Source organism: Podarcis bocagei, assembly GCF_964188305.1.
Source record: "Podarcis bocagei genome assembly, chromosome: 6".
Classification (NCBI taxonomy): domain Eukaryota; kingdom Metazoa; phylum Chordata; class Lepidosauria; order Squamata; family Lacertidae; genus Podarcis; species Podarcis bocagei.
This window is the reverse complement of record NC_138130.1, coordinates 6721614-6733961: the sequence shown is the minus strand read 5'-3', so window position 1 is coordinate 6733961 and position 12348 is coordinate 6721614. Positions and strand designations below refer to the sequence as shown.

Here is a 12348-nt window from a genome sequence, read left to right as displayed (position 1 = left end):
AGTATAACAAGGAAGAGTATTTTGCAGCATGCTACAACTGACTAAATACTTTGTTGTCCTTGTAAGAGGCTTTTTGTTTCAAGGATACATTTATGAAGTTCACCCTAAAATCATTTATATCTGCACTTTGATTTATTTCTGCCATCTGATTGCTGAAGTCTGTCAGAATATAAATTTTATTTACTATTCCTTGCAAGACTTGAGCTTATGGAGTATATGGGGTTGACCCATTTCACAAGCACAACAATTGTTGAGGTAGTTTAGGGTTAATAACAGACCCAAGGTCAATCAGTGATCTTCAGCAGCTGAGCAGCAATCTTACTTTCAGGTTCTCTCATCTGTGTCTCCCCTGAGACCATCTGAGGTAATAATGAAACATATGGACTTCCCTAGAGACACTTCTCTTCAGGAATCACTTTTTAAGGCGTTTCGCTTTTAAGGAGGAAGTGCTGCAATGTTGTTGTTTTCAATTAAAATTATCAGTCACTTTGGGGGGCACAGCTGTTGAAAGTGGCTCACAGTATATAAAAATGGAATGTCGGCAACAATCTAAGAACAGCAAAGGCAGCAACAAAACAGAATTGTTGTCCATGAAGAAGGATATTGTTCAATACCAATATATACCCCTCCCCCCATTTTGCACCAGCTTGAGGTTCACTGCTCTTCACTGCCACCTTACTTTAATTTTGGAACACTCAGCCGAGCATCTTCCATCCTCCAACATCCTGCCACATCAAAAAGGATTGCATGGGCTGATTTTTGGATTAGCATGCAAAAGGGGTGGAGTTTCTTGAAGGATTAATGTTAACACCACAATTTGCTTGATAATTTCAACATAATGTGTGTTGCATCGTTTCACATGATACAAGAACCAACAAGTTGTTGAGCACTCTCAACAGCAAGGGGAAAACAGTATTGAAATTTTTTTCTGGATGCATTAGCACTTTGGAATTTACTGCCAAATACTCGTGGGAGATTTGCTCCATCTGTCTCCGGTACCTAACTTGACATGAAATCATGAAGACGTATGCAAGACAGGGGACAGACAACTGATGTATTAAAAATCCTCAATGATCAGGAGCCCTTTGAAATACAATATCTGGCAGACCAACAAACAAAAGCTCTCCCCCCCCCCAAACACCCTTTTCTCAAGCTAAATGCTTGCCAGGTGTCACCTGGCCTCAACAGAGCTTATGGCACCTGGCAGTATGGATATCAAATCTGTCCAAGGGTGTCTGTGTATGTGTGCGGAGTTCCACACGCTGCTGTTTCCTGACTCCCAAAGGGTTTACTCAGAGACATAAGGAAAGCCGTTTGTTATTGGCTTCCTTCACTGAAGAGAACAGCTTTTATATTTAGTGGGAGGTTCACAGTGGCACAGTGAAACTCACACGGGTCCCCAAGCTCCCATGTTTCAAATCTCCCCAGCTTGTTTGTTCTTTTGTTCGCCTGTCATTGTGCAGTGAACAGCATGGCCGGTGTCTGCCTTCAGCATCAGACGGAGATGCCAGCTGGGGACAGGTGAAAACCAAAGGGCCAGGGTGGCCGTTGGGAGGAAACATGTTTACACTGATCAGCTGCGCTGCCGAATTCTAGGTGGGAAAGAATGAGGCACTTCTGGGAGGACGGCAGTTCCATGTGGGTTATGTCATCTAATAGCAGCTTCTGGAGTCCCCAGACAATTTCTCTTTGCTTCAGATATCAGTAAACTTCCAGGCCTACTGAAGTTCTTAGAGGATTGTTGTTTTCTTTGAGCCAGGCAGATCAAGCTGCCTTCAAATGTTAAAATGAGCTTAGTTCAGTGGCCAGAAGGATGTTATTGTTGTTTTGTTTGCTTGTTCCTGATGGACAATGGCAGTTCACAATCAGGCAGCATAAACACTTTTACAGTTACTAGCGTCACATCAAGATTGATTCGTCATCTGACATTTTGGGAAATGCCAGTTTTAAAAAAAATCCTTCATGTTGAACTACTCCTATTATTTATTTATCTGTTGTGTTTATATCCCACCTTTTTCTCCAAGGAGGTCAAGGGTGCATACATGGTTACTCACCCCCCCCCCTTCTCATTTAATCACCACAGTAACCCTATAAAGTAGATCAGGCTGAGAGGCAGTGTCTTGACTAGGGTCACCCAGGGAACGTCATGGCTGAGGGGGGATTTGAACTCCCAGATCCAAGTCCAGCACTCTAACCATTATACCACACTGGCTCTCACACTGATAACGCAAGAAGACCATTAAATATCCCCCACCACCACTACAGTATTTACTATGGGGTGGAGTTTTTGTTTGAAATTTAATTTTCTTACCAGATTTCATATAATTTTACATCAAAAGTAGTATGTGGGAGCAGTGTCATAACTTTTTGGCAGGTGTTCGTAGGTAGCCAAAATTTGCAACTGTTACAACCACTGCACCTCCCCTATTTCAGGAAGGGACCGGTGGGAAATTATCTCAGAGGTTCTGCTGGTCTATGTAGACAGTTAGAGGTGCTATATACAGTAAATCTGTGTATTTTAGTTTGAATGAAATTTGTGATCTCGGAAAAAGCATATATTTATTGACACTGCATTTAGACTTTATATGTAAATCTTTATTTATGGGTTTTTTCCTTGGTACTTCAAAAGAAAGAAAAAGAAAGAAAGAAAGAAAGAAAGAAAGAAAGAAAGAAAGAAAGAAAGAAAGAAAGAAAATCCATCTATCGATCTCTTGGGCAAAATAGGCCTTTGCCTGCTTTCTTATTCTGACTTTGTTTCCACAGCAAGGAACTAGGAATGGAATACAGTTTATCTTCCTTTGTGTTCTGTTACACTCCTTGAGTAGGAAGATATTTCTATATTCTAGGTTAGGGCATATTTCTGGTTAGTTAATCTGACTAGTTTAAGGGATACCCACATTTTCACTGGGCTAGCAGTGGCTGGTAGCCGCATTCAAATCTTTGCTGTGTGGCTGAGCCTAGCTACCATTTTAATTTCCCATAATGCCCTGATGAAGTGTCACTACAGAGCAAGGTGGGAAATTAAAATGGCTGTTTGGAGCTTGTGTAGGTTGGAGTCCGTAGTGGCCCTGCCAGCAATCATAAAAAGAAGGTTGCTTTTTCAAATAGATGTTCAGATTCTAACGCAGGGACGTCCAACTCCCAATAGACTGCGAACTTCTCGCAGTATAAAAAAAATGGCAGTGATCTACCCACTGTCATAAAAAGACTGGCTATGATCTACCCAAAGTTGTTGAGATTTTTTTAGGAAGCCAAAGTTTGGGGGGGGGTGTTGTTTGTAAGGGGATCACTGAGGGGCCAGAGATCTAACAGGATCTACCAGGAATGCCATGCAATCTACCAGTAGACTATAATCTACCTGTTGGACATGCCTGTTCTAATGTATATACTGTTACCGAGATATAACTTTAAGTCAGTTTTTATCACAAGGAAACCATTAAGGCCAATGGATTTTCTAAGAGCGGCCAAACCATCCAGAACAGTGAGGTATCCTCCAAACCTGCAATGAGCTGCAGTGATTCCTCTCTGAGATAATAGAAGCTTAGAATAGTTATATTGGTAGAGGTGGCTTCAGTCTAGCAGCATTCCTGAAGAGATAAAAAGCAGCCCTTGAAATGATAGGTCATTAGCCCTGTTCAAAGAGAACAATATGCGATATGCTCTGAAAGAATGGCAGTTGAGAAGCCGGAGTTCCTCTAGGAATTCCCTGGATCAGAAGCAAGCGGCTTTACCCTTTTGCGTGCAAAGTGAAGTACGCTTAAACATCCAGCTACTCGGTTTCTGAATCAATAGGACAATTCTGAAGTCAGGTTTCAGAGCATTGATGGAACAGCTGGGGTGGTCAAAATAAGACAAATTCAAACTTTAGGTACTGTATTACCTAGCTCAGGTTTCAGCAAGAAGTTGGGCAGAAGTAAAGGCAATGAACAGCTCCACGGCAGATTTCTTTTTGTGTACTCTTTATTTATTTACTGAATTTCTACCCTTTGGATTTGACAGCTAATAAGCAGTCAATATAATGATTCTTCTGAGTCCTCTGCATGCATGTTTCCAGAGGAGTGGCATTAGTCAAGATATGACATGGGAGTTAGTTCGACCCTTGGCTAAGGATATCTGAAATATCCTCTGAGGAATTTATCAGAACTCTCCACTTCCCAAAGAATCCCTCGGATGCTTTCACTTAGGAGAAAATTCAATGACAATGTATTTTTGGCTTCACATATTAAGGAGGCCGTTTCAGAAGTTGTAAACAAATTGTGTTCTAGCAGCTGGAACAATTTATTGAAATAAGCTTGATCAGATTGTAAACAATCTTTGACAGGCAGCCAATTTTGAGAGGAAGGACCCTCTTGAAAGAAAGGGGGAATAAACAAATGGATAAATTGCAGAGGAAACAGAGTTTAAGATTTCTTGAAAAGCTCAACCTCCACAAAGAATGGAAAGAACCCTGAGGCCATGAAACTGAATCCCAAAGAACAAAACCAGAAAAGGGAACCTTTGTACCAGTGGAGTAGTTCTGGAGGGCTTCGTTGAGGCACATACCAGGGCTGCCTCTCAGCAGGAGTATCAAAAATCCTTCTAGTTTTGACAGACACCAGGTTGCAGCTGTGATATAGATGTCATTTCAAAGGACCTGTGATGAAATGAAGTGGGGGAGGGAGAGGTTGAGAAAAAAGGTGGCAAAGTACAGAATTCAAGCCAGTGGCAAAGCCAGATCCTTGCAGTAATGAAATGATGATCAGAGGATCTGACAATCAAAGCAGAGTTCTAGTAGTATCAGACTAGACTGTGCTGCACTATAGAACTTCTCTGTAGAATCTTGCTGATAATGTCAGGAGTTTTCCCATATGAATCCCATTTAACTACGATTCGGAATGAACATTAACACAAATCACTGCATTTCAAGCTGGCAACTCATTTGTGAAGGGCCACAATTCGACACCCACAGTCGTCTGTTGCGAAGCCCTGCTGCTACAAATGCAACAGATCCACCTTAATCTGGCGTTTTGGGTGGAGGTCATAGGAGGAATGGAGAAAATTTGCTTGTCAGAATACTAGATATAAAACAGTTCTTACCAAGATTGATCAGGGGGAGGGTGCTTGCCAGTGAATGTAGTAAAAACTGGATTGGATTGGATGAATTTTGAGGAAAGACAAAATGTCTTAAGCCCCCTTTGGGCATGGAGGGGCTACACTACCACCCATACGTCTCTGCTGGCCCCTCCTCCTGCTAGCCACCCATTGGGAAGAAGATCTGCCCTGTGATTTAGAACCCTTGTCACTCAGCGCTGTGTATGAGCCATGGTGTAATGGTTAAGAGCAGTGGACTCGTAATCTGGTGAACCGGGTTTGCTTCCCTGCTCCTCCACCTGCAGCTGCTGGGTGACCTTGGACTAGTCACACTTCTCTGAAGTCTCTCAGCCCCACACACCTCACAGAGTGTTTGTTGTGGGGGAGGAAGGGAAAGGAGATGGTTAGCCGCTTTGAGACTATTTCGGGTAGTGATAAAGCAGGATATCAAGACCAAACTACTACTACTACTACTACTACTACTACTACTACTACTACTACTACTACTCTTCTTCTTCTTCTTCTTCTTCTTCTTCTTCTTCTTCTTCTTCTTCTTCTTCTTCTTCTTCGCATCCTGACATAGATTTCTCACCTATCGGGTCAAAGGGGGCTTCTGTTTCCTCCACCTGCAATCTGTAGGAGAACAACCCCCACCGGGAGAATTGTGGCTTCTCCTCTAGGACAGGGGCTACTGGTTTATAGCAACTAGCCCTATCTGGTGATTGTTTTTGCTCCGCTCTTGAGGCTCATCCTCAGTCATGTTCTGTAGGCAGAATTTGGAAAGCAAGCATGAAAGCTGAAATTGATTTTATCAAGTGCTCCCTAACTCACATCTCTTGCCATAGGGAGACTGCTTACACCACAGCAGCTACTACTAAGAATTGTGTTACATCCTCTGGCTTAGGGACTTGCCAAACATCAGAATACATGAGATCATTCTGTAGTTTATCCATCTGAAAGGACTTAGTAGCCAGTGAAAAGGTAAATGGTTTTTACTTCCATCCTCCAACACCATGGGATGACATCCATTGATCTTCTCTCAGGATGGCCACTTGGGAAAACACCTGAACCGGTTACTTGGCCAGGCTTGAACTATATCTAATGCATCATTTATCTAAATTTCTTCACAGCAATATTTCATATTGAGTCTGATAGTTGTTTGAAATGATTGCATTTAGTAACACATTACAGTATTAAGATTTAATGATTTCTTCACATCTTTGCTTAAGTATGCAGAAGCATCTCTCAAGTCTCTCAAACAGTAGTGTTTTTATCCCAGATATTTTACTGGCAAAGTCCAAATGGAGTTTATAATGTTTGCCTGAATTTGAGATTTTGGGAACACAAGAAGCTGGCATAAAGCAAGTCAGTGTAAGAGATGGCAGCATAAAGTTATAACAGATCCAAACTCCATTCAGCGACGAGACTGCTGCTGGCTGAGCCAGCCTAATCCTGGCAGAGAGAGAAAAAACAAGCCTCTAAAATACTGTTTGAATTGCGCCACCCTTTTTGCTGGCTTAAATTATGGTGGATTTCCAGATCACGTGACCAAGCTGAACAGGCTTAGGATCCAACCTAATTCACACACCCACCCCGGTTCCACCACATCACATCCCTGGAACACCCCCCTTTCAGGGTTTACACTAGCTTAAGTTTACACCTAACTTGTCTCGTCCACTTGGGGGCTGGCAGAGCTGGGATGGGAGGGATACACCGTGATGGGCAGCTCCCCTTTAATTGGAGGTTACGTTCTGAGGCACTGAACGTATTGGAAATACACCATTGAAAAAGCCCATAAACACTTCGTTCTGCTCTTTTTGTGACATTTCTGTGACTTTTTCAGGTCATTCTGGGTTTGACGCGATGTGTCTATGTGCAGTTGCTCACATATTGGATGCACCTAAAATGGCAGCTGCCTGTATATACCAGCTGAGTTGAGGATGAGTGATTTAAGCCGTCATATTCTGGCTATGCCAAGCAGTTTATGGCTTAGTCAGAGATCCACTGGATTCTAACCCACTCATCCTGCTGTAGGATTGCTCCCTAAATTAAGCTGGGTGATATTTAACTAACCTTTACTCAGAGTAAAATGAACATCCCTAAGTTAGGTCAGTGAGTTTACTCTGAATAAAACATAGTTGACTACCACCCACTGGTTTTAACCACATATCTTCATTGCTATTATGTTATGTATTTTTATTTAGTTTATTGTTCTTTCAAGTTTTAATATACTATTTTTTGAGAGTTGCATTTAAAGCTTTTTTATTAGAAAGTTAAGATACGAATTTCTTCAGGTCAAATAGAGACATGTATACATATTTTAAGTTTTTGCTTCGCTGTGCAATTTCTTTACGAACCCTGGAGTTTTGCATATATAAACAGAGTTTTTGGATTGTTCCTATTGTTTTGGAAACCATGTGGAAAAGAACCTCAGAAAACCTTAGTCAAACCATTGTTACAGTGCCTGCTGTGGTTGTATGATCCTTTTAAGTTTATGAGGACCAATCTTTGTGCTGAGCTTTATTGAAAGTTTAAATTGCTGCCAACACAAAACAAGTACCCAGTATAATACAGTTTTAGAGGGCAGCAAATACGTTAATGTCCTCTCTCTATCGGGTCTTTGGTTATAAATCAAGAAGATTATTAAGGTGCGGTAATTGTAACAAATTTCATGAATCTGTGAGGTTATTTTCCTCTTATACTTTAATATTTTGCTCTGTTTAATAGCATAATCCTTTCTTGTGCAAATTAAATGTAATAACTCTTCTTTATTCATTTTGCTTTGAAAAAGCACTTGTAAAAGAGAGTGGATATTTAATGACAAGAGCAAAAAATGTTGGTACACATTCTAGCCAAAGCTGAACACATGATTTTTATAGAAGAGTTAAGCATTTGTCTAACAGCACACTTTTTGCATATTTATTGAGATGTAAGTCCTTTTGTATTCAATGGGATTTACTCCCATTTCAGTGCTCATATGATTGCAGCCTTTGGGAACAAGCCTATGCACAAAATGCTGGTGTAAGGCAAGCTGGTAATAAAGTTGTAAATGGATATTGCCAAAGGATTTCCTCCTTTAATTCTTGGTTTCCTTCAGATCATGTCCATAGATTTTAGTTGATCACTCAGTTCACAGAACCAGCAAGTTGGCCAAAGAAACAGGCAGTCCTGAAATCCTGTGTGAAGATGATATAGCCGTCCTGTCTTTCATGTATGTTCAATACAATCAGAATCAGGGCTCATAGAAGCCAACAAAATTAAAAAGTGATGCTTTGATATACTGTACTTTAAATATAATGAAAATATTTCTAATATTTTTTTATGCTTTCTGTTGTTTCTGTGCACAAACCTCTTGGAGTACCTCATACTAGAAAAGTAGGTTATAAAATAAAAAAAGTGATACAGCGGTAGGAACAAATCCCACAGTTTGTTTTGTTCTTGTGAACACATCCTTTGCCACAGAAGACAGCAAAGTGTTGATCCCCAGTGGAAACTAGGCAGTTCTATCCAGATTTGCTTTCCTACTATAATGCATCCTAGTTTAGGTATTTTTTTACACAGATTTGACACATTTCTGTTATGAATCAGTTCCCTCCCACATTTAATACCTTTGCCACTGTTCAGTGTTGAGATTTGTTGGGAAAGGGACTCAGCCTTAATTCACAAAGCAGTCAACAGATTTGTAAAAAGAAAACTTGTCTGTGCTTGTCAAAGATGCAGGAATTCATTAAACTGTATTTAAAGAGCACATTTATACTTTAGGGATTTTGATGATAAAAGTCACTTTCCCTTGCCAATGTCATGAAGCAACTGTCATAAAACTGTGGCACTTTTATTGATGCTAAAAATCATATGTAATTTGACTTTTACAGCAGGTAATAGAATCCTTCTGGTTTACTGTTTACGGTTTATTGGATCATTCCAAGGTTCTCTTAATTATTCATCCTCATGAGAATGACAATTATTACAAAGGGGGTTTGGCGAAATCTTGCTTTGGTTCAAATAACCCGACACAAACAATTACCAATTACAATTTTTGGCCACAGCAGTCTATGTCTTGGTCACTTTATTCCAGAGTAGCAATAGTTGAGTAGAAAGTAGAGCCATGGGAGGAAGCCGTAGTTCATCTTTTAAGAGTGTCAGAGCATAACTCTAAGGCAGTGGTGGGGAACCCCAGATTTGGGGGCCAAATGTATCCTAGGCCCCTTCATTGAGCCCTTGGGACTTTCCCTCGGCAACACCTCTTCTCCCGACCAATCCCTGCTCCCAAGGCTTCACTTCTTACTGGTCATACTCTCGATCATCCTTAAGAGCTTTTGCCTGGAATGTGGCCTTGATAATGCCTCCTGCGTCCTAGATGAACAGTTGTGTGTATTGAAGCCTCTGACTTCCACTTGGCTAGATTGCAACCTACTATATCAAGCATCACACCTGCTGCTCCACCCATTTTTGCCTCTGGCCTCTCCTACCACTGGTATGTGGCCCCTGGAAGGTTACTCACGAGATAATGAAAAAGTTTCCTGTCCTATGGCCTGGTTCCCAGTGAAGTGGCAAACCTGTGTGGCAGGAGGTGTGCTCACAAGATCAAGATAGAGCGAGAAAGAGAGAGGAGGGAGACTTCTCCATAGGAACTGGAGAAGTATGGAAGAAATGTGGAGGCATTCTAGCCTCGCTGTCTACATACATGCTAGGTTTCTATGTGCAGGAACTTACTTATTATTTAGGGAGGGTTATTCCACCACCTTCAATGTGAGATATATGCCAGATATGGATTTGGCACCTGAGAAAGAACAAAGGGCAGGAATCACCTAACAGGTCGCTGCACAAGGACTCATGCAGTTGGGCTCTCCCCGTCCTCTTCCCTCATAAACCAAAATTAGTTTTGGGAGGCTGCGAGACCCCTCAGAGCAGCATGTGAGGGGAGGGGGATCATTCCTTCTGGCAAGCTGAAATCCTTGCGTTGATGAAATGATGAACTTAGCATGAGGTAGAATTCTTCCCTAGGCCTATATCATGGTCGCCCTTTCTGTGGCATCAGTGGTCAAAATGGCACAGGTAGCAGGTATTTGTGGCATTGGTGGACAGGAGCAGAAGAATCCAAGATATGGCCTAAAATCAGTCCTTCACTTCCATGTACTTGTGTCCTGCTATGCTGTTGCCTGCTGTCCAGATCAGTAGACCAGAGGCAAAACTACATGAAAACATCAGGGGTATCTGAACTACAGAGAGCAGCTGAGTAGCTTAGTCTCATGCTCAGAGCTGATTTGTGGCACACTTGCCCCCAAGGCTAGCTGTTGCTGCTCCATATGATACATTGGCAAACCTTTAGTGCAAAAATACCCATTTTGCTCTCCATACCTTTGATCTCTCTTCACTCAATGGAAATCTCACTGTCTTTCAAAAAGGAGAAAACACTTAGTCCCAGAAAGTGTCTGAATGCCCTTCCTTTGATGAGATGTGACTTCAGCTTGACATGAACATGCCCATTCCAATAGCTGGGTAGTAAGCCCCAGGATAAGCCATAGCTCAGCTGGCAAGACACTGTTATATACACGATAGCTGCTTTGTCATAACTACAATAAAAATTAACCTTTTGGAAGCTGTGTAAAGTTTCAGTCATAAGGGCCAAAATAAGCTGTGAAAACAAGGATTAACTTCCCAGCAACAATCCCACCAGAACAGAAGCCACTTCCTTTTCAAATGAAAATGAAGCACATACACACGCTTCTGTATACTTAGATGAACATGAAAACACCAGCCTGCTCATTTTTCTTAATCTCTGCGTCCAAACACTAGGACCAACAAAGAATCTCTTATCGATGCTACAAAGAAAAAGAAAGATGAAAGCCTGCAAACCATGTGTGTGTGTTCAAGTGCTGTGTTACCTGTCCTACAAGTTCTCAGAAGTTTCTTCTTCCACAAAAGAGGCTTCTCTTTTTCTTCCTCATTCAAATGGCACAAGAATTTCTTTATAATTTCTTGTGAGTTTGGTGGGGTTGAGCTTATCTAATCATTATCTTACCTTTTGCTGCAGATGATACATGTGTTTTCCTTCACACATGGTTTGCAGGCTTTCATCTCTCTTTTTCGTTGTAGTGTTCAGAAGAGATTCTTTGTTGGTCCTAGTCTTTGGCATGTCTCTGCACCAAGACAAAAGTGTGGCGGATCCTTATCTGAGAGATGTTGTTTCCAGATGATGCAGACTTGAGGAAGCTCTACAGAGACTCAGCTACCATTTTGCTCAAGCCTGCAGGGAGTTGGGCCTTGCCATAAGCCTGATGAAGACCAACATCTTGGGTTAGGATGTCGCCAGCACTCCACACATCAGCATTGGTGACTACATGGTTCAGGTAGTAGAACATTTTGTCTGTCTGAGTTCCACCATAGCCAATAATCTCTCCATCGACACTGAGCTGGACAAGTGTATCCGCAAGGCAGCTGTGGCAATGGCTCACATCTCCAAAGTGTATGGAAGAATGTGGTGCCAACATCCAATACCAAGGTGAAGAAAGTCTACAAGGCTTATGTGCTGAGCATGCTACTTTATGGAAGTGAGTCATGGACAGCTTCCAACTGTCAGGAGCAATGCCTCAATGCCTTCCATATGTGCTGCATCAGGAGGATTTTGGGTATCACATGGCAGGACAGAATTCCAAACAATGATGTGCTCTCCCGAGCATGTTCACACTCCTGTCTCGGCGACGTCTACACTAGCTTGGTCATGTCCGCAAAATGATGTCAGGATCTCCAAAGGATGTGCTTTATGGGGAGCTGGCTTCTGGCACCATGCCCATTAGCAGACCAGCTCTGTGTTATAAAGATGGCTGCAAACATGACATGAAGGCTGGCAACGTCAATCCCACTATGTAGGAATCCCTTGCAGAAGACAATGGTGCCTTGAGACAAACAGGTCCTGCATCCACAGCAGTGAGCAGAGGAAGAATGACTGCTGGGAGGAGCGCATCTGCAGCAGCACATCCAGATGCCTTCATCTGCCCCAGCTGCAACATGTCTCTCCTGTATGGGTCTCTAGAACCACAGCAGGCACTGCAACCTTCTAAGAGCTTGGCCTCATCCCCAAATGCGCACTCCTCCATTGTCTCCTGAGGCAGATGGATGCCAGCCAAACATTTGTGTAGTGCTCAGCACTCTGTAGCTTCTCCGACTGCCCAAACTTCCTGACCTGAAAAGGCTCAATGAGTTGCCTCATTACGTCTTTCCCTGGGCTTTAATTGGGACATGGCAAAGTGGGGCAGCTGGCAACCAACCCCCTGAGTG

The 12348-nt window shown here is 42.2% G+C and overlaps 1 protein-coding gene across 10 annotated transcripts in view; it reads left to right on the top strand.

Annotated features, from left to right (window-relative positions):
* PCDH9 (protocadherin 9) overlaps positions 1-12348 on the top strand; it is a 779656-nt gene that overhangs the window by 74782 nt on the left and 692526 nt on the right. The window contains exon 3 of one of the 10 annotated variants that reach the window (XM_081198271.1): positions 11167-11339. The exons of the other annotated variants lie outside the window; for them this stretch is intronic. Within the exon in view, the coding sequence (XP_081054397.1) occupies positions 11167-11196 (30 nt within the window). The 3' untranslated portion in view covers positions 11197-11339. Of the gene's footprint in view, positions 1-11166; positions 11340-12348 lie in introns of those variants that run through there. 10 annotated transcript variants of the gene reach the window in all.